The following is a 21,536-nucleotide window of genomic DNA, read 5'->3' as shown; positions in this document are numbered from 1 at the left end:
GTTTCTTCTCAGTTCAGTGCCATTGTTCCCTTGGGTTTCCTCTGGGCCCTTTTCCCTGGATAGTCCCATCCACACCATCTATGAACCCCACCTATGGCTGGGATGGGCAAATCTTTCTCTAGTAGAACTCTCTCCTGTGATCTCCATAGCTAGGACCCACTAGACTTCCTTTAACATTCACTCACTTAGCTGACTTTCTGACACAGAGAGGCAGCCATGAGGGGACAGCAGGAGCCATGCCAGATACTGGGAGGTGCCCCCGTGCTCGTGGACACCCTGGGAGGAGAAGGGAGTGCCCTGTGGTGCCTGAGTCTGCACGAGCTGGGGCAACACCAGAGCTGAGCCCTAAGAAACATGAGTTCAGTGTTCTGGGTGGGGAAGGGGCATGTCCAGTCACTTTCCGGAACTACTAGGAGTTTAGCTGAGCTGAAGTGCCTGTTCTGTGAGTAAGGTGCTGGAGAGCAGGGCAGACCAAAGCTGTCATGAAGAGACTGGGGCTTCAGCTGAGGAATTTACACTGTAGCCTGAAAACCACTGGGAGTTATTGAAATGCTTTAAGCCAAGAAGTGACCAAGATCAGTGTTTTAGAAAGATGCCTCTGGCAGCAGTTACGAAAATGGATTGGAAGGAACAGGGCTGGGTTGGGGAGTCTTATTTTGAAACCCAGGGGAGAGGTCCCTCTGATGACCCTTCGGCATATCCCATAGCAGCTTCTTTTCCTCGTCTGTGCCTCTGCAGTCATAGACGTGTCTGGTTTTTCACTCTACAAAGATTTCCTTAAGGGTAAGAGCTTTTTTATATTTCTGTGTCCTCTGTGTCATAGCATAGTGTTAATCAACTGTAGACACTCCATAAATGTGCACTAGATGAACGCATAGTTGTAGATGAGAGCTTTATTCTCGGTATCAGAACTTTGGGTTTTTTGGCAACTTTTGTAACATTTATATAGGTAATGGCAGCTTTTTTCTGATATTGTCAGCATGATTGTTGACCAGTGCTGAAGAGCCAGCAGGGGTTAGAGACCAAGAATTTATTGTCCCAGTCTACATAGTGTGGTGTTAGAAGATTGAATTGTTCTAGGTTGGAATCTTGTCAAACTCTCAAAAGAGTTGAGAAGTAGAAGAAAAGGGAAGGATGAGGACACAAACATCCCTAATTTTACAAAGAGGGTAGTTAAGGAATACTGGCTATATTGAAATACTTAAGAATGAAATGATAGGAAGTCTGGGATTTGCTTCAAAATAATATGATCACGGGGAAATGGGTAGAGTATGGATGGATAAAATAAGATTGGCCGTGAGCTGTAATTATTAAAGCTGGGTGATAAACACATGGGGTTCATTATACTATTCTCTCTACTTGTTAAAAAGTTTAATATTTTCCACAATAAAAGAAATTTTTTAGGGATAATACAGATGATTGAACAAGAAATAAAGGTCCAAATATATTATTTAACCTCCCAAAACTAGCTGCAAGAATATGCCTCAGCTGGGCCTACAGCCTAGGCCAGCTGGGACATATCTCAGAACTGACATTCTGTTCTCCTTTGCAGGAAGCACACAGCACTGTACTAGAGTTTTACCAGTTATTAGCCACTGTCGGGCAGTTTTAGAACAATCAGAGGGCAGGAGAAAAACCTCCTCTCCCTCAGCCCAGCATGCTTCACCCTGGTGAAAATGGCAAAGGGAGCTTCCCTGAAAACTACTGACTTCTCCTCCCCACCCCACAAGCAAGGGTGCATCAGAGGCCTGAGGGCTTCTCCCCATGGGCCTGTGAGGTTTGGGAAGCTGCTTTCCAGTGGGCATAGCTATATTGTCTTCTGCTCCTACAGCCCTTTGTGGGTGCAAGGCACATCCTCTCCCTGAATCTAAGGGTATTATATCCAGTTCCTGTCTGTTTTGGCATCTTTCCATCACCATCACCCTCAGGATAACAACATAGAAATTATAAATTATAACAGAGGCAGTAAAAATAGTGATATAATTCTACTGGGGGATTGGGGGGTGGGGGGGTGATGGCCTAAATCACCTTCTAATCTAGTAGGAAGTTAGTAAGTGATGTCTAAAATAACTAGATCAAGAAGTAACAAAAAACAAAATGAAACAAAACAAAAGCCAACTTATTAGTGATAAAACGTAACCCCCCAGAAGAACTGAACAGAAATCTAATTAAAGGTGAGGGCCTCTGGAGAGAAGCCTTAAGAAGAAGAAGGGAGACTTCCCTGTTGGTACAGTAGTTAAGAATCTGCCTGCCACTGCAGGGGACACGGGTTTGAGCCCTGGTCCGGGAAGATCCCACATGCTGCGGAGCAGCTAAGCTCGTGCTCCATGACTACTGATCCTGCACTCTAGAGCCCGTGAGCCACACTACTGAGCCCACATGCCACAACTATTGAAGCCCGCGCGCCTAGAGCCCATGCCCCGCAATAAGAGAAGCCACCGTAATGAGAAGCTCGCGCACTGCAACGAAGAGTAGCCCTTACTCACCACAACTAGAGAAAGCCTGTGCGCAGCAACGAAGACCCAACGCAGCCATAAATAAATTAATTAAAAAGAAAAAGAGGGGCTTCCCTGCTGGTGCAGTGGTTGGGAGTCCGCCTGCCGATGCAGGGGACACGGGTTCGTGCTCCGGTCCGGGAGGATCCCACATGCTGCGGAGCGGCTGGGCCCGTGAGCCATGGCTGCTGGGCCTGCGCATCCGGAGCCTGTGCTCCACAACGGGAGAGGCCACAACAGTGAGAGGCCTGCGTACCGCAAAAAAAAAAAGAAAGAAAAAGAGGAGGGGGTGGGGAGGAATCATTGATTGTTGATATTTCAGCCAGGTATATGTAGTTCTTAATGGTTTTTAAATTATTGATGAACATGATAGAATGAAATAGGGATTCTGGAGAGTGGTAAAAATGAATGGCTGGAAGGAAATTTGAGGAAGAGAGCCCAGAGGTTGACAGTGGACAGATGGTGAGTGTTAGCTTACATGTCAGGAATGAGCGGGTTGGTAGTGTTACCCAGTCTTGAGGCTCTGACCAGAGCTTGGGTATATAGTTTCTGTGCCTGCACAAACCAGCATTAGGTGGGTGGTGTGTGAGGCTAGGTGATGGTCACTGGGATCCAGTCCAGGGCCTATGGTCTCAACATAGAGTTCCATATAGAACTTAGGTTTAGAAAAAAAAAAAAAAGAAAGTGGTTTTGTGTCACGGCAAAACTCACGGCAGTAGCAGCACTAGACTCAAGTTAGGATATGCTCAGCCAGTAGTCATAGAATCTTCCATCCTTGGCACAGCTGAGGCCTAGACTGGAAAGCTGTTTGTAAACAGGCCTAAGTTCTTATGGGAGGAATCAGTCCTCTCCTGGCCTTGCAGTGTTCAGAGTTACGTGGCAAGATTGGCAAGGAGCCAGGAGCCAGAGGGCAGCCATGACCACTTATAAGCCCTCTCTGGTCCTAATGTCAGGTCTTCGGCATCTGCAGAGCCTGGCCTCTTGGGGAGAGTTGAGGAGCAGATGGGCCATAGTCGGGAAGGGCTCCCTGGCCAGGTGGAGCTGAGCCCTGGTGGAGCTGCTGGCCTCAGGCGGCCAAGGGAGCAGCCCACAGAGGTTCTGCCATGTGCATATAGACCTTGGGTTTTCTTAAAGCCTGACGAGTGCTGCCTTGAAGCTAGAAAACTTCACCTCACGGGGCAGCCAGCTATCCTTTCCCATCCTCTCCCTGACTTAAATGCTTGTAACAGTGAAGATAGTTCTTGGTGGAGAAGATAAAGGTAAATTAGAGGTTCTCCTTTTTCAAACCTTCTATATTAAACAGTGATCTTTCCCTATTCATTCATTCATTCATTTGTAACTGCTTTGTGGATTGTACGTATAGATGCAAAACACCAGTGTTAAAAAAATTGTTTTGTGGCAGTTGAGCATGATAAGTGTCATATTCACTTATTTTTACAGTAAGCTTGGGCTCAGCCTATACCCAACATAGTTGATGAAATTCATTTTCAGCCTGTATCCACAGAGCCCGTCCCCTTCCCTCAGAGACATGCAGAAATCTCTGAGTCCAGAGATTTTCATTCACTGACTGCTACTCCTGGTGCCCTGGCCCATGGCCATGAGGTTTGAAGGCAGCTGTCCTCACTCCCATATGTGACAGGCTTGGGTGCAGAATAATCGCTGGTGCTTCAGAGCCTCACCAAGGCCTACCGTGCAGTTACTCCTTATTTCTCTGTACTTTCAAAACTCTAAAACATCCTCTCCATTTCCTTCATTTCCTTCCATTTCCTGGTTTTGAGGTTTGGGCCAGGCCATCTTCCTCTACGCCCACTTCCTCACCCCACACCCACCCCTGGGGAAGATCCGCTGCCGGGCGTCTGGGAGTCCCCGTGAGTCCGAGCTGGAGCCGAGTCCGAAAGGGAGCGGAGGCGCTAGCGGGAACCAGGCTGGGCGCAGTGGGCGCTGCCCGCCATGAACCACAAGCCCCTGCTGCAGGAGCAGCCTCCCGCCTACAACCTGTAGGGTGGCCAGGGCTACTCTGTGCGTAGCCCACACCACTACGGCGCCCTCCCAGCCACCGCCCTACCCCTACCTCCTCACAGGGCTACCCATCCACCACCCCAGGGTCTGCAACATCCACAGTCGGAATGTCACCCGGCACCCTGCCACTTCCATCGTTGTCGTTGGAGGCTGCCCTGTCTGCAGGCTCGGGGTTCTGGAGGACTCCTTCACCTTCCTGGGCATCTTCTTGTCCATCGTTTTGATCCCCTTTGGGTTCATCTGCTGTTTTGCCTTGAGGAAGCAAAGATGCCCCATCTGTGGAGCAAACTTTATTTAAAGGAAACAACACACCTGGCTTTCCCACACCCAGTTATATTTTCCTAATTACACTCACCCCAGTGCCCAGGACGTAAGGCAAGGCTTCCCATCCTGTGTAAGGTAGCAAGAACCAAACAGGGAACCAGAAGAATTCCAGGGCCACCTTTTCATCGAATGGTACTGAGTGATCATTTGTCACCGTCAGTCGGAGTTTCACAGTAGCAGAGGGGTGTTCTCCACTGGGAGGGTAGAAAAGAAATGTTGGCAGAAATACTCCAAGACAGGGATTTGATTTGAAAAGAGCTTGTAACTACTGCTCTTGCTCTGTAAAATTGTATAGCTAATATAAACTCCAGACATTTTCTGAAGGAAGAAAAAAGAACCTTTGCTTCTCTTTGAAACCTTCTAACTTTGGAGACTTACATGAGAAACATTCAACAAAAGAAAAACACTTTTAGAGTAATGTGAGTCTTGGGGACCAGCCACACTGTTAGCAAGTTTATATAGGTTCTTTTTTAATACATTTATTTATTTATTTATATCTTATTTTTTGGCTGCGTTGAGTCTTCATTGCTGCACACGGGCCTTCTCTAGCAGCGGCGAGCGGGAGCTTCTCATTGCGGTGGCTTCTCATTGCAGAGCATGGGCTCTAGGCTTCAGTAGTTGTGGAACACGGGCTCAGTAGTTGTGGCTCATGGGCTCTAGAGCGCAGGCTCAGTAATTGTGGCTCATGGGCTTAGCTGCTCCGCGACACATGGGATCTTCCTGGACCAGAGCTTGAACCCGTGTCCCCTGCATTGGCAGGCAGATTCTTAACCACTGCGACACCAGGGAAGCCCTATATAGGTTCTTTATGATTTTAACTTGGACGTGAATGTGGTGTGGCTCTACTTTAGCAAGAAATCAGGCTAATGGTTGGGATCCCATATGCCCTTAGGAGTGTTACGTGGCACAGGGCACACAGACACCGGATGGGTCTCCAGAAGGTGCAATTAGCATCCAAATTTTTTTGGCACCCTACAGTCAGTATAAAATCACCTCGTGGATTTCGTTAAAACACTGAAGACATACTAATGTTTTGTTTTTAATTTTTTTTTTTTACATCTTTATTGGAGTATAATTGCTTTACAATGGTGTGCTAGTTTCTGCTTTATAACAAAGTGAATCAGTTAAACATATACATATGTTCCCACATCTCTTCCCTCTTGCATCTCCCTCCCTCCCACCCTCCCTATCCCACCCCTCTAGGTGGTCACAGTGCACTGAGCTGATCTCCCTGTGCTATGCTGCTGCTTCCCACTAGCTGTCTATTTTACGTTTGGTAGTGTATATATGTCCATGCCACTCTCTCACTTTGTCACAGCTTACCCTTCCCCCTCCCCATATCCTCAAGTCCATTCTCTAGTTGGTCTGTGTCTTTATTCCTGTCTTACCCCTAGGTTCTTCATGACATTTTTTTTTCTTAGATTCCATATATATGTGTTAGCATACGGTATTTGTCTTTCTCTTTCTGACTTACTTCACTCTGTATGACAGACTCTAGGTCCATCCACCTCACTACAAATAACTCAGTTTCGTTGCTTTTTATGGCTGAGTAATATAACATTGTATATATGTGCCACATCTTTTTTATCCATTCATCCGACGATGGACACTTAGGTTGTTTCCATCTCCTGGCTATTGTAAATAGAGGTGCAATGAATATTTTGGTACAGGACTCTTTTTGAATTATGGTTTTCTCAGGGTATATGCCCAGTAGTGGGATTGCTGGGTCATATGGTAGTTCGATTTGTAGTTTTTTAAGAAACATCCATACTGTTCTCCACAGTGGCTGTATCAATTTACATTCCCACCAACAGTGCAAGAGGGTTCCCTTTTCTCCACACCCTCTCCAGCATTTACTGTTTCTAGATATTTTGATGATGGCCATTCTGACTGGTGTGAGATGATATCTCATTATATGTTTGATTTGCATTTCTCTAGTGATTAATGATGTTGAGCATTCTTTCATGTGTTTGTTGGCAGTCTGTATATCTTCTTTGGAGAAATGTCGATTAATGTCTTCTGCCCATTTTTGGATTGGGTTGTTTGTTTTTTTTGTTATTGAGCTGCATGAGCTGCTTGTAAGTTTTGGAGATTAATCCTTTGTCAGTTGCTTCATTCGCAAACATTTTCTTCCATTCTGAGGATTGTCTTTTGGTCTTGTTTATGGTTTCCTTTGCTGTGCAAAAGCTCTGAAGTTTCATTAGGTCCCATTTGTTTATTTTTGTTTTTATTTCCATTTCTCTGGGAGGTGAGTCAAAAAGGATCTTGCTGTGATTTATGTCATAGAGTGTTCTGCCTATATTTTCCTCTAAGAGTTTGATAGTTTCTGGCCTTACATTTAGGTCTTTAATCCATTTTGAGCTTATTTTTGTGTACGGTGTTAGGGAGTGATCTAATCTCATACTTTTACATGTACCTATCCAGTTTTCCCAGCACCACTTATTGAAGAGGCTGTCCTTTCTCCACTGTACATTCCTGCCTCCTTTATCAAAGATAAGGTGACCATATGTGCGTGGGTTTATCTCTGGGCTTTCTGTCCTGTTCCATTGATCTGTATTTCTGTTTTTGTGCCAGTACCATACTGTCTTGATTACTGTAGCTTTGTAGTATACTCTGAAGCCAGGGAGCCTGATTCCTCCAGCTCCGTTTTTCTCAAGATTGCTTTGGCTATTCGGGGTCTTTTGTGTTTCCATACAGATTGTGAAATTTTTTGTTCTAGTTCTGTGAAAAATGCCACTGGTAGTTCGAAAGGGATTGCATTGAATCTGTAGACTGCTTTGGGTAGTAGAGTCATTTTCACAATGTTGATTCTTCCAATCCAAGAACATGGTATATTTCTCCATCTATTTGTATCATCTTTAATTTCTTTCATCAGTGTCTTATAATTTTCTGCATACAGGTCTTTTGTCTCCTTAGGTAGGTTTATTCCTAGATATTTTATTCTTTTTGTTGCAGTGGTAAATGGTAGTGTTTTCTTGATTTCACTTTCAGATTTTTCATCATTGGTATATAGGAATGCCAGAGATTTCTGTGCATTAATTTTGTATCCTGCTACTTTACCAAATTCATTGATTAGCTCTAGTAGTTTTCTAGTAGCATCTTTAGGATTCTCTGTGTATAGTATCATGTTATCTGCAGACAGTGACAGGTTTACTTCTTCTTTTCTGATTTGGATTCCTTTTATTTCCTTTTCTTCTCTGATTGCTGTGGCTAAAATTTCCAAAACTATGTTGAATAAGAGTGGTGAGAGTGGACAGCCTTGTCTTGTTCCTGATCTTAGTGGAAATGCTTTCAGTTTTTCACCATTGAGGACAATGTTGGCTGTGGGTTTGTCATATATGGCCTTTATTATATTGAGGAAAGTTCCTCTATGCCTACTTTCTGCAGGGTTTTTTATCATAAATGGGTGTTGAATTTTGTCGAAAGTGTTCTCTGCATCTATTGAGGTGATCATATGGTTTTTCTCCTTCAATTTGTTGATATGGTGTTGATTGATTTGCGTATATTGAAGAATGCTTGCATTCCTGGAATAAACCCCACTTGATCATGGTGTATGATCCTTTTAATGGGCTGTTGGATTCTGTTTGCTAATATTTTGTTGAGGATTTTTGCATCTATGTTCATCAGTGATATTGGCCTATAGTTTTCTTTCTTTGTGACATCCTTGTCTGGTTTTGGTGTCAAGGTGATGGTGGCCTTGTAGAATGAGTTTGGGAGTGTTCCTCCCTCTGCTATATTTTGGAAGAGTTTGAGAAGGATAGGTGTTAGCTCTTCTCTAAATGTTTGATAGAATTCGCCTGTGAAGCCATCTGGTCCTGGGCTTTTGTTTGTTGGAAGATTTTTAATCACAGTTTCAATTCCAGTGCTTGTGATTGGTCTGTTCATATTTTCTATTTCTTCCTAATTCAGTCTTGGCAGGTTGTGCATTTCTAAGAATTTGTCCATTTCTTCCAGGTTGTCCATTTTGTTGGCATAGAGTTGCTTGTAGTAATCTCTCATGATCTTTTTTTATTTCTGCAGTGTCAGTTGTTACTTCTCCTTTTTCATTTCTAATTCTGTTGATTTGAGTCTTCTCCCTTTTTTCTTGATGAGTCTCGCTAATGGTTTATCAATTTTGTTTATCTTCTCAAAGAACCAGCTTTTAGTTTTATTGATCTTTGCTATCATTTCCTTCATTTCTTCTTCATTTATTTCTGATCTGATCTTTATGATTTCTTTCCTTCTGCTAACTTTGGGGGGTTTTTCTTCTTCTTTCTCTAATTGCTTTAGGTGCAAGTTTAGTTTGTTTATTAGAGATGTTTCCTGTTTCTTAAGGTAGGATTGTATTGCTATAAACTTCCCTCTTAGAACTGCTTTTGCTGCATCCCATAGGTTTTGGGTCGTCATGTCTCCATTGTCATTTGTTTCTAGGTATTTTTTGATTTCCTCTTTGATTTCTTCATTGATCACTTCGTTATTAAGTAGTGTATTGTTTAGGCTCCATGTGTTTGTATTTTTTACAGATCTCTTCCTGTAATTGGTATCTAGTCTCATAGCGTTGTAGTTGGAAAAGATACTTGATACAATTTCAATTTTCTTAAATTTACCACGGCTTGACTTGTGACCCAAGATATGATCTATCCTGGAGAATGTTCCATGAGCACTTGAGAAGAAAGTGTATTCTGTTGTTTTTGGATGGAATGCCCTATAAATATCAATTAAGTCCACCTTGTTTAATGTATCATTTAAAACTTGTGTTTCCTTATTTATTTTCATTTTGGATGATCTGCCCATTGGTGAAAGTGGGGTGTTAAAGTCCCCTACTATGAATGTATTACTGTCGATTTCCCCTTTTATGGCTGTTAGTATTTGCCTTATGTATTGAGGTGCTCCTGTGTTGAGTGCATAAATATTTACAATTGTTATATCTTCTCCTTGGATCGATCCCTTGATCATTATGTAGTGGCCTTCTTTGTCTCTTGTAATAGTCTTTATTTTAAAGTCTATTTTGTCTGATATGAGAACTGCTACTCCAGCTTTCTTCTGGTTTCCATTTGCATGGAATATCTTTTTCCATGCCCTCACTTTCAGTCTGTATGTGTCTCTAGGTCTGAAGTGGGTCTCTTGTAGACAGCATATATATGGGTCTTGTTTTTGTATCCATTCAGCCAGTCTGTGTCTTTTGGTGGGAGCATTTAATCCATTTACATGTAAGATAATTATTGATATGTATGTTCCTATTCCCATTTTCTTAATTGTTTTGGGTTTGTTATTGTAGGTCTTTCCCTTCTCTTGTGTTTCTTGCCTAGAGAAGATCCTTTAGCATTTGTTGTAAAGCTGGTTTGGTGGTGCTGAACTGTCTCAGCTTTTGCTTGTCTGTGAAGGTTTTAATTTCTCCATCAAATCTGAATGAGATCCTTGCTGGGTAGAGTAATCTTGGTTGTAGGTTTTTCTCCTTCATCTCTTTGAATATGTCCTGACAGTCCCTTCTGGCTTGCAGAGTTTCTGCTGAAAGATCAGCTGTTAACCTTATGGGGATTCCCTTGTGTGTTATTTGTTGTTTTTCCCTTGCTGCTTTTAATATGTTTTCTTTGTATTTAATTTTTGCAAGTTTGATTAGTATGTGTCTTGGCGTGTTTCTCCTTGGATTTATCCTGTATGGGACTCTCTGTGCTTCCTGGACTTGATTAACTTTTTCCTTTCCCATATTAGGGAAGTTTTCAACTATAATCTCTTCAAATATTTCCTCAGTCCCTTTCTTTTTCTCTTCTTCGGGAACCCCTATAATTCGAATGTTGTTGCATTTAATGTTGTCCCAGAGGTCTCTGAGACTGTCCTCAGTTCTTTTCATTCTTTTTTCTTTATTCTGCTCTGCAGTAGTTATTTCCACTATTTTATCTTCCAGGTCACTTATCCGTTCTTCTGCCTCAGTTATTCTGCTATTGATCCCTTCTAGAGTATTTTTAATTTCATTTATTGTGTTGTTCATCATTGCTTGTTTCATCTTTAGTTCTTCTAGGTCCTTGTTAAATGTTTCTTGAATTTTCTCCATTCTATTTCAAGATTTTGGATCATCTTTACTATCATTATTCTAAATTCTTTTTCAGGTAGACTGCCTATTTCCTCTTCATTTGTTAGGTCTGGTGGGGTTTTTTCTTGTTCCTTTATCTGCTGTGTGTTTTTCTGTCTTCTCATTTTGCTTATCTTACTGTGTTTGGGGTCTCCTTTTTGCAGGCTGCAGGTTCGTAGTTCCCGTTGTTTTTGGTGTCTGTCCCCAGTGGCTAAGGTTGGTTCAGTGAGTTGTGTAGGCTTCCTGGTGGAGGTGACTAGTGCCTGTGTTCTGGTGGATGAGGCTGGATCTTGTCTTTCTGGTGGGCAGGTCCACGTCTGGTGGTGTGTTTTGGGGGTGTCTGTGGACTGATTATGATTTTAGGCAGCCTCTCTGCTAATGGGTGGGCTTGTGTTCCTGTCTTGCTAGTTGTTTGGCATAGGGTGTCCAGCACTGTAGTTTGCTGCTCCTTGAGTGAAGCTGGGTGTTGGTGTTGAGATGGAGATCTCTGGAAGATTTTCACCGTTTGATATTATGTGGAGCTGGGAGGTCTCTTGTGGACCAGTTCTCCCACCTCAGAGGCACAGCACTGACTCCTGGCTGCAGCACCAAGAGCCTTTTATCCACTCGGCTCAGAATAAAAGGGAGAAAAAGAAGGAAGGAAGGGAGGGAGGGAGGGGGGGGGGGGGGAGGGAAAAGAAAGAGGATAAAATAAGATAAAATAAAAAAGTTATTAAAATAAAAAATAATTATTAAGAAAAAATTTTTTAAAAAAGAAAAAAACGGACGGATAGACCCCTAGGACAAATGGTGAAAGCAAAGCTATACAAAATCTCCCACAGAAGCATACACATACACACTCACAAAAAGAGGAAAAGGGGAAAACAATAATAAATCTTGCTCTCAAAGTCCACCTCCTCAATTTGGGATGATTCGTTGTCTATTCATGTATTCCACAAATGCAGGGTACATCAAGTTGATTGTGGAGGTTTAATCCGCTGCTTTCTGAGGCTGCTGGGAGAGATTTCCCTTTCTCTTCTTTGTTCGCACAGCTCCGGGGGCTCAGCTTTGGATTTGGCCCCGCCTCTGCGTGTAGGTCCCCGGAGGGCATCTGTTCTTTGCTCAGACACGACGGGATTAAAGGAGCAGCTGATTCGGGGACTCTGGCTCACTCAGGCTGGGGGAGGGAGGGGTGTGGATGCGGGGCGAGCCTGTGTCGGCAGAGGCCGACGGGACGTTGCACCATCCGGAGGCGCGCCGTTTGTTCTCCCGGGGAAGTTGTCCCTGAATCCCGGGACCCTAGCAGTGGCGGGCTGCACAGGCTCCCCGGAAGGGAGGTGTGGATAGTGACCTGTGCTCGCACACAGGCTTCTTGGTGGCGGCAGCCGCGGCCTTAGCGTCTCATACCCGTCTCTGGGGTCCGCGCTGTTAGCTGCAGCTCGCACCCGTCTCTGGAGCTCCTTTAAGCAGCGCTCTTAATCCCCTCTCCTCACGCTCTAGGAAACAAAGAGGGAAGAAAAAGTTTCTTGCCTTTTCGGCAGGTTCAGACTTTTTCCCGACTCCCTCCCGGCTAGCCAGTGGTGCACTAACCCCCTGCAGGCTGTGTTCCTGCCACCAACCCCAGTCCTCTCCCTGAGCTCCGACCGAAGCCGGAGCCTCAGCTCCCAGTCCCCGCCCGCCCCAGCCGGTGAGCAGACAAGCCTCTTGGGCTAGTGAGTGCCGGTCGGCACCGATCCTCTGTTTGGGAATCTCTCCGCTTTGCCTTGCGCAACCCTGTTGCTGTGCTCTTCTCCTCGGCTCCGAAGCTTCCCCCTCCACCACCCGCAGTCTCCGCCCGCAAAGGGGCTTCCTGGTGTGTGGAAACCTTTCCTCCTTCACAACTCCCTCACACTGGTGCAGGTCGCGTCCCTATTCTTTTGTCTCTGTTTATTCTTTTTTCTTTTGCCCTACCCAGGTACGTGGGGAGTTTCTTGCCTTTTGGGAGGTCTGAGGTCTTCTGCCCGCGTTCAGTAGGTGTTCTGTAGGAGTTGTTCCACGTGTAGATGTATTTCTGGTGTATCTGTGGGGAGGAAGGTGATCTCCGCGTCTTACTCTTCCGCCATCTTCCCGATTCCTCCCATACTAATGTTTTAAAAGTTTAAAATCTAAACAGAATTGGATGCACTAAAATCTGTTTCCTTCTCCTTCTTTATGTCTTGTAACCTGGATTCTTCTTTCCTCAAGACTGAGTAACCTCGTTTATATAATTGTTTTTCCCCAGTTTTATTAAAAACCTTTATGAGAGGACTGTAGCTATATTCTGCAGTTTTCCTTCTCTCAAGGAGCCTTCTTATTTAGGATGATTACTGTAATAAATGAAGGAAAGCAAAGAATATGGTTTCTCCTTGTCTATGATATCAAATCTATGTATCTTTGTATTTCTGATTATAAATGGTGGCTAGAGGGAGGATACAAAAACTTTAGATTCTATGCCCCATAATATTCTATGGCCTGAAAAGATAATATTGGACCTTTATTTAAATGTCAAAAAGAAAATAAGAGCATTCAAAAGAAAAGCAGTGGAAGCTTCTCTCTTCTGCCTCTGTTGAGTCTGACTATAAAAGAAGTGCAAAGCACTGGATTGTTACTGTGCTGGGGCCTAGGCTGTAGCACTTTCCTTGTATTGCTGTAGGATGGGAGTTGACAGGAGCAGGTTGTGGGGGGGGCAGGTAGGGTGGGATTAGGAAAAGAAGACGCTAATCATTTACTTATGTGACTGTTGTCATACTTACTGCCTTCATTTCAATAATTACCATCTTATTCAATAATTGTTTCATTTATAGTACCATTATCTCTCCAAGGAGAGCTGTGGTCCCTTAAAAATAAGCAGAGAACACACCATAACATCTGGCTAGTACCATGTGTGTCATAGGGTAGTAAGGACACAATTATCATACTTAATAATAAATTCTAAGGTGTACATTTTTTCATGCTCTAATATCTCTGAAATCATGATACATCTTAGTGATTTTAAAAGCAATGTGTCATAGTGTAACTGGCAGTGTTTTCTTAATAGTACACAAAATAATGCCTGTTTTAGTGGTGTCTTAGATTTGATGAACTACATTAGGAATTTTATAATATTCTTGGTATAAAATTATTTAAGTTCAAATTGGTGTTATATTGATTGTCAGATGATATTCAGTGTAGTGAAGCTTGGGATAAGGTTTTTTTTTAAAAAGGATGTTATCTTGAAGTGAGTACATTAAGTGACAAAGGGATGAACGGCATAAAAGGAAGCTGCCCACCTGACGGTAGATCCAAGAATTGGAATTTGAAGCAAACAAGGAGAGTATTTTGTCTTGAAAAGGGCACAAGGAGGTAGGAAGTAACCTGACTTGCTTGTCATTGGGGTCATTAGCAGGAGTCTGAGAAGTCTTCGAGGTCAGATTAAAAACTGAGATCTGCTGTCAAGAGCAGGGGGACTGTAGGGGTTTGTGTTGAGTCTCAGAATATCACTTTTGTGTGGCAATTAAGCAAGAAAAACTAAAGGGATAAGGTGCTTTTCCTCAAGTGAAAAATTTCATTAATCTCTTCTTGAAATGTTAACGTCTTTCTGCTTCAGCGAGAAGGCTGAGTTAATGGTGCTCTCTTATAACCCAATCACTCTACGTGTTTTTCTGTTACAGATTGCCTTCTCCCAGCACAGCAATTTTATGGACCTGGTACAGTTCTTCGTGACCTTCTTCAGGTAATTTCACTTATACAAACTGTATCTGTTCTTTTGATTCAGGCACTTAATTTCATTAATTATCAACCCATAAAAGATAAATGAATAATCCTATGTTTGCACAACTGATCAAACTAACTTTATATGTATTCCTGAAAAGTTACATGTCAGTTACAATACTGTGAATTCAATCTAATCTGATAAAATGAAGACATTTGGTTTGTATGTTCTGGCTTTTTGAGGCAGCTTTTCATGTACCCTATACTAAATGTAGGTAGTTTAGCTCTTCATATGGGGAGGATTTGGGGTTGAAATAACATGTAATTAATAATGATTACTGGGGCTTCCCTGGTGGCACAGTGGTTGAGAGTCCGCCTGCCGATGCAGGGGACACGGGTTCATGCCCCGGTCCGGGAAGATCCCACATGCCGCGGAGCGGCTAGTCCCGTGAGCCGTGGCTGCTGAGCCTGCGCGTCTGGAGCCTGTGCTCCGCAACGGGAGAGGCCACAACAGTGAGAGGCCCGCGTACCGCAAAAAAAATAATAATGATTACTGGTGTGTGCTACATATATGCTTCTTCTTGTTCACAAGATGTTTCAGATCATTATCTAGAGTTTTAAAGCTAAAAGTGATTTGTTAGGCCCTGAGGTTCTTTTGTTTTTATAGGGTTTTTTTCAGTTTAATTTTATTTTTAAGAAAATACTATTACACATAATTGAAAAAGTGCTACAGTGCAAAGAGAAAGTGACAGCATCCTGCCCCACACCTTCCCATCTTCATTGTCCACATTTAAATTATTTTAATTGTTTTTTACTTCTCCATGCTTATACTTTTTTTTTCCAAAGGAGAAAACTTATTTAATTTAGATAAATGCAAAAATGGATATTCAATATATTTCAAAATCCAATGCTGATTTTTTTTTAATCTAAAGCATTGCATTCCTTTCTGTTTCACCACTTAATATCACAGTCATTATTACCATAAAGTATTTTCAACATTAGACAAGGAATTATGCAGTTGGGTACAATATAACTTTCTTTCATGGCTGGAACAGATAGGGTAAACTTATTCAATTTACCCACTCTTTGCCCAATCTTCTGACAAATCCCACTAGGTTTTACCCTAATTAACATAATTTCCTAACGTTTTGCTCTGCCTAATGGATTTTGAGTATGTTCAACCTTTAGAGGCATCCATGTCAGTGGCTTACACTCTTTCTTGGTTTTTCAATTCAGTTATCTTTTGATGTCCTACTGTAGAAGGATTTATTATCTTATGTTACCTCTGCCAGGACCCCCCCACACACTATAAAGACATACAACTTCCCCTTTCTCCCACTCATGTAGTATAGTTACATCACAATATTTGGCTAAATCAGGAGTCCCTATTTATGTTGTTATAATCATAAAAACTCCTGTTTGCAGCTGAGTTGAACTATAATTATACTTCCCCATTTTTTGGATGGGGAATCACTCTTTGCTTATCCTAAATGTAATATTTGCCATATTTGGGGATTTTTATTGTTTGGTTTTCTATGTAGCTACTCCTGATATACCCCTGTACTCTGACAGAACTGAACAATCTCTCAGTATGGTCAAACACAAGCAAGTACTCTCCTGGTTTTAGTTTCTCTTGGAGATTTCTGCCCTAGAACCCTAGCCTGCTGCTCCCAAGTGCACTAGTTGTTTTTGAGGCCTGCGACACAACAGGCTGTCATCTTGGGAATTTCTTTTGTCTTCCTCTTATATTAAAGTCTCTGTCTCCTCGATCCCATGTCTTTGTCTCCCTGTTTATTTCCTCCTTATATTGGGGCACATTCTGCAGGAAGTTTCTGAGAAAAGGTACGTGTGGAGGTAACTTTTCTATGACCTTCCCTGTCTGGAAATGTTTTAATTTTACCCTCACATTTGATTGAAAATTCGAATACAGAATTCTAGGTTAGAAACATCTTCCATTAAAATTTGGAAGGCGCAGACTTCCCTGATGGGCCAGTGGTTAAGATTCCACTCTTCCAGTTCAGGGGGCATGGGTTCAAGCCCTGTTCGAGGAAGTTCCGCATGCTGCGCACCATGGCCAAAAAAAAAAGTATTGAGAAAGCATTTTGCTGTTTCTTCTTGTTTCTAGTATTAATATTGAGAAGGTTAGTGCCATTATAATAACCACTCCTTATATGGGATCTGTCTTCTCTCTTTAAAAAAAATATATTGAAGTATAATATAAAATTACAGAAACACTTAGAAATCATTAATGTATAGCTCAGTGAATTATCACAAATTGAACATACTCATGTAACCACTACCCAGGACAAGAGTTTTTTTCCCCCTAGGGTATTACCAGTACCCAGTGTCCTTTTTGAGCCATCTCCTAGAGAAATGGAAATAAAAACAAATAAACAAACGGGGCCTAATGAAACTTAAAAGGTTTGCACAGCAAAGGAAACCATAAACAAGACGAAAAGACAACCCTCAGAATGGGAGAAAATATTTGCAAGCGAAGCAACTGACAAAGAATTAATCTCCAAAATATACAAACAGCTCATGCAGCTCAATATCGAAAAAACCACAGATTTAAGGCATGTGGGATCTTCCCGGACCAGGGCTCGAATCCATGTCTCCTGCATTGGCAGGCGGATTCTTAACCACTGTGCCACCAGGGAAGCCCAGATTGTCCTTAATTTTTATTGCCAGTGTCTTTGCATTTTTCTGTGATACCTCTGAGATAATTTTTATCCTAAAATTGCTATATCAAAATGCAAAAACACTATCAAATAGCCCCTCAGAACAGTTGCATGAATTTACACTTCTACAACAGGAATGTAATTTCTCTTACTATTTCTGCCTCTTTCTCTTACTACCATTAACTATTTTTCATTATTTTTAATTTTGCCAATCAGGCAGGTGTCATTGGTACCTTGTTTTAATTTGTATTTATTTATAAGTGATGTTTACTAATCTCTTATACCTTATAGTTCTTGTTTTGAATTATCTGTTTGTATCCTTTGCTTATATTTCTACTGGGCTTTTCACCTTTTTCTTAATGAAGTTTAGGACCATCTTTTAACCCCATTTATGGTATTTTTCACCAAGCAGATGTGTCAGTTTTTTCCTATATTTTCTTCATGAGCATTTAATCTATTGTTATTTTTTTTTATTTTTAGGTGTTCCTTTATCTCTCTTGAATCTGTTTGAATTATAGCTTTACTATATTTCCATATGGATAGGCTTCAGAAACTTGTCAGTGAATGAAAGAAGGGTATTAGTTACCTCAACTCCAAAGCCACACCATCCACTAGGCCAGGAATTCACTCTCTGTTTTATTTTTCAGAGTATGCCCATCTTAGCTCATTGGAGCTCTGTCCTAAATGATGCAATGCCAGCAATATGGAATGCTGGAAATGTGATTACACTTTCTCCCATTCACAAGGAGGTATCGTCTTTCCACAGAAATATAGGTTTCAAAAGGAAATTGCCCTCTCTGATGTTAACCACAGAAAAATTAAAATCTCAAAATCTTTTCTGACCCCTCCCAACATTTTTTTATTATGCTCACTCACTGACACCAACCATCTTCCACAGTTCCTCCAGAGTGGAACCAATGAATCCTCCTATATTCTTGCAAATTCAATATTGCTTGAATCTTTGCACTGTGACTTCCACCAAATTATAAGTCCCTCCAAGATAGTTGTCATCCCCTTCCTTTTTGGCCATGTGAGCATCGGGGCTTGGGAGGGTGACCCACTTAAATAGTTCTCCTCTGCATTTGCCTCACGGGTACTTACCTGATCCCACTGACCTGTCATATTCTTACTCTTTCAGAACCCAGCCTGTCTGCTCTATGAAGTCTTCTTCTGGCACATTCACCCCATAGTCCACCTCTTCTTGGACTCCACCCTACCCATGTTTTTATTATACACATAATCATGCTTTAATGCAGTTATTTAACAGTCTAGCGCTTAAGGGCAGCCCATATACAAATGAACCTGTAATTTGACATGCGAAGATGAACAGGGCTAATTAGAGGCCTCTCCTACAAGTTTTAAATTGGGTTCTGAGAGCCTGAAACAGTTCTTGTATGACTCTCAGCACTAACTATACTTTAGAATTCACCTGAGAAGCTTAAAAAAGAAGCAGCAGCCTGGGCCCTGCCCCGAGAGATGCTGATTTAATTGGTGTGGTATGGGACCTTATCATCATGGTATTTTAAAGGCTCTCCAGTGATTCTTATGTTCAGCTGGCATTAAAAACCCCTGAGTTAGCTGAAAGTTGTGTGGATTCAGGGGCTGGGGCAGTATTACATCCATCAGCATGCAAGCTAAAGCATAGAAGGTCAGATGGAAAAGAAGATCATTAAGTACTGAGAGGATGTGAGCATGGCTTCAGCTGACAGCTTCGTGATTCCCGTTCCTGCAAGAGCAGGCGGCTTTAGGGCTCTGAGAGAGCCCTGTAATTATTCCCCCACCACCAGCCAGTGACCACCACCTGGGTAGAGGTTATCTGGAATTTAAATTCTAGACTGTAATTATTTTACATAATATAGGAACAGTTTTTTTAAGTTCTACTGGTTTTTTTCTTGCACCATTGAATGTGTCCCATGTCCTGTCCTTTGTTGGATGTTGTTGTTATGCAGAACTATATCCTAGAGTCATTCTCTCAGAAAAGACCTGAGAAAGAATTTGATACTTGGGGAAGACCTTTTATAAAGTCTGAAGACTGGAGTCTTGAGTTTTGCAACATTGTCTTCTATTTCTTTGTTTCCTCACCTTTAATTCTATTTGCTTGCATTCTGGACTTCTCTAGTAGATGAATGAGTACAGCTCTGGATCTGTCCTCCATATTTCTTAACTGAACTCTCATTTCTTTTTCATTTTCCTTTCCACTACATTCTTGGTGAGCTCCTCAACTCATTAATTTAGTCTAGTGTTGGGTCCATTTCTTTTACTGAGTCATCTGATTAGGTTTTTTTTATTTTAACATTTGCATTTTATTTCTAATATATGTTCCTTGTAGCCTGTTTCAATTTTATGAATGCAATTTACTTTCATATTCCTTTGTGAGATTAATAAATGTTATTATTTTATTTTGAAGTCTTATTTTGTGTTATTAATAATTGTCTCCTCAGATGCTGTTTGTTGTTGTTGTTTGGTACCTCTCTTTCACAGTGCTGGTTTTCCTCAAAATGTCTGATTTTTGATTATGTTGAAGATTCTGTGTTTACCTTTGTATGGTTGCCATTTCCGTCTGTCACAGCCTCCAGTGAGTATGGAGTATGGAGGCAGAGTGTGCTGCTGGGTCAGGTATATTGTTAGTCTGTCTTATGTATAAGAGAGTATCCATCCTGCCTGGCCTCTCTAGCCCCAGAACCAGAGCTCACTGCCTTAGTTGCTCTCTTCCATTGCTCAGCACAAGCAGGGAGAAGGGAAAAAACCATCTGGTGTGGCCACACTGAATACAGCTCCCCCCCAGCACTCTGGCAGTTCTCCAGAACCCCCTCCCTCCTTGTATCCATATACTCTAGACTGACTGACTGACTTCTTCCTTCCTTCTCCCTTCCTCCCTCCGTCCCTCCCTCCCTTCCCCCCTTTCCTTTCCCTCTCTCATATGCTCACTCTCTCTTTCTCTCTCTCCCCCTCCCTCCTTCCCTCCTTCCTTCCTTTCTTCCTTCCTTTCTTTTAATTTTAAGAGACTTTCTTTGTTTAAAGCAATTTTAGGTTTACAGCAAAATTGAGAGGAAGGTACAGAGATTTCCCATATACCCCCTGCCTCCACACATGCATAGCCTCCCCCATTATCAACATCACTTGCCAGAATTAAACATTTTTTACTAAAGATGAACCTACACTGATACATCATAATCATCCAAAGTTCATAGTTTACCTTAGGGTTCACACTTGGTGGTGTTGTACATCTGTGGGGTTTGGACAAATGTGTAATGTCATATCCATTTTCATAATATCAGAGTATTTTTACTACCCTAAAAATGGAGCCCCTTTTTTACTTTTTAGCTCTCTCTAATCTGGCTTCCATCCCAACACCGCATCTAATTTTTTTGTTGTTGAGGGCAGCTAGCACATCTCTATTGCTAAATCCAAAAGTTAGTCTTTAGTTCTTATCTTTTTGGCTTTGCAACAGTATCGGTCAACTGATCACCCCATCAGTGAGACTCTTCTTGCCTTTTGTGAGTCCATACTGCCCTGAAGCTGCTCTTTCTTGGCCTCCCTTGCTGAACTATCTTTTCTATTCAACTAATAATTGTTGCTATTCTTCCAGAGCTTGACCCTGGCCATCTCCTTACTGTGTGTTCTCAGGTTGAAGTCTGCCATCCCCATCTGCAGCATAACATGCCCAGAAATGAACTTTTTGATCCTTCCTCACCAGTCTTCCCCACATCACTAATTGGCAAATCATGCTGCTGATTCCAAGTCACTTCTTTCCCTTTCACACCCAAAAGGCATTCCGTCGCCACATCCCAGCAGTTACGGTTAGCAGCCTGCCCTACCTCTACTCCCCACCCTAGCCCTAACCATCACAATCTCGCTAGTACTATTTCAGTTGATTTTAGCTCCTTTACAACCCACAAAAGGTCCAGAGGAGACCTTTAAAACCATGAATTAGTTTGTATCTAACCACTTATCTCATATCTAGTGGCTCTGCATTGTATCTAAAATAAAAACCAGGGTCCTGCATGAACTGGCCTCTGTTCACCTCTCCACTTTCACCTTACGCTACTCTGTTCTGCATTCCCATTACATGAGCCTCCTTCTGTTTCTTAGAAAGCACGAAGCTCCTTCCCACCTCATGGCATTTGCACATACTTTTCCTTCTTTCTGGAACGCTCTTCTCCTTACCCTTTACCTGTATACTTTTACCCATTGCTTTGTTTTTCCAAACAAAAACCAATTCTCTGACATCAACTGACTGTCCTACGATTCAGTTCTGACACTAACCACGTGAAATCAGTGCAC

General features: G+C 42.2%; 1 protein-coding gene and 1 pseudogene across 3 annotated transcripts in view; both read left to right on the top strand.

Annotated features, from left to right (window-relative positions):
* Positions 1–21,536, top strand: part of ATRN (attractin) — a 172,207-nt gene that overhangs the window by 128,071 nt on the left and 22,600 nt on the right. For 2 of the 3 annotated variants that reach the window (XM_070043803.1, XM_030847508.3), the window contains exon 25: positions 14,535–14,596. In XM_070043803.1, coding sequence (XP_069899904.1) covers positions 14,535–14,596 — 62 coding nt within the window. Of the gene's footprint in view, positions 1–14,534; positions 14,597–18,390; positions 19,652–21,536 lie in introns of those variants that run through there. The other variant, XM_030847509.2, reaches the window with a different exon arrangement.
* LOC132593445 (membrane protein BRI3 pseudogene) lies at positions 4,446–4,812 on the top strand (annotated as a pseudogene).

The sequence above is a fragment of the Globicephala melas genome, chromosome 15 (genome assembly GCF_963455315.2).
Source record: "Globicephala melas chromosome 15, mGloMel1.2, whole genome shotgun sequence".
Taxonomy (NCBI): domain Eukaryota; kingdom Metazoa; phylum Chordata; class Mammalia; order Artiodactyla; family Delphinidae; genus Globicephala; species Globicephala melas.
Note: the sequence above shows the minus strand (reverse complement) of the source record. Positions and strands in the feature narration are given on the sequence as shown.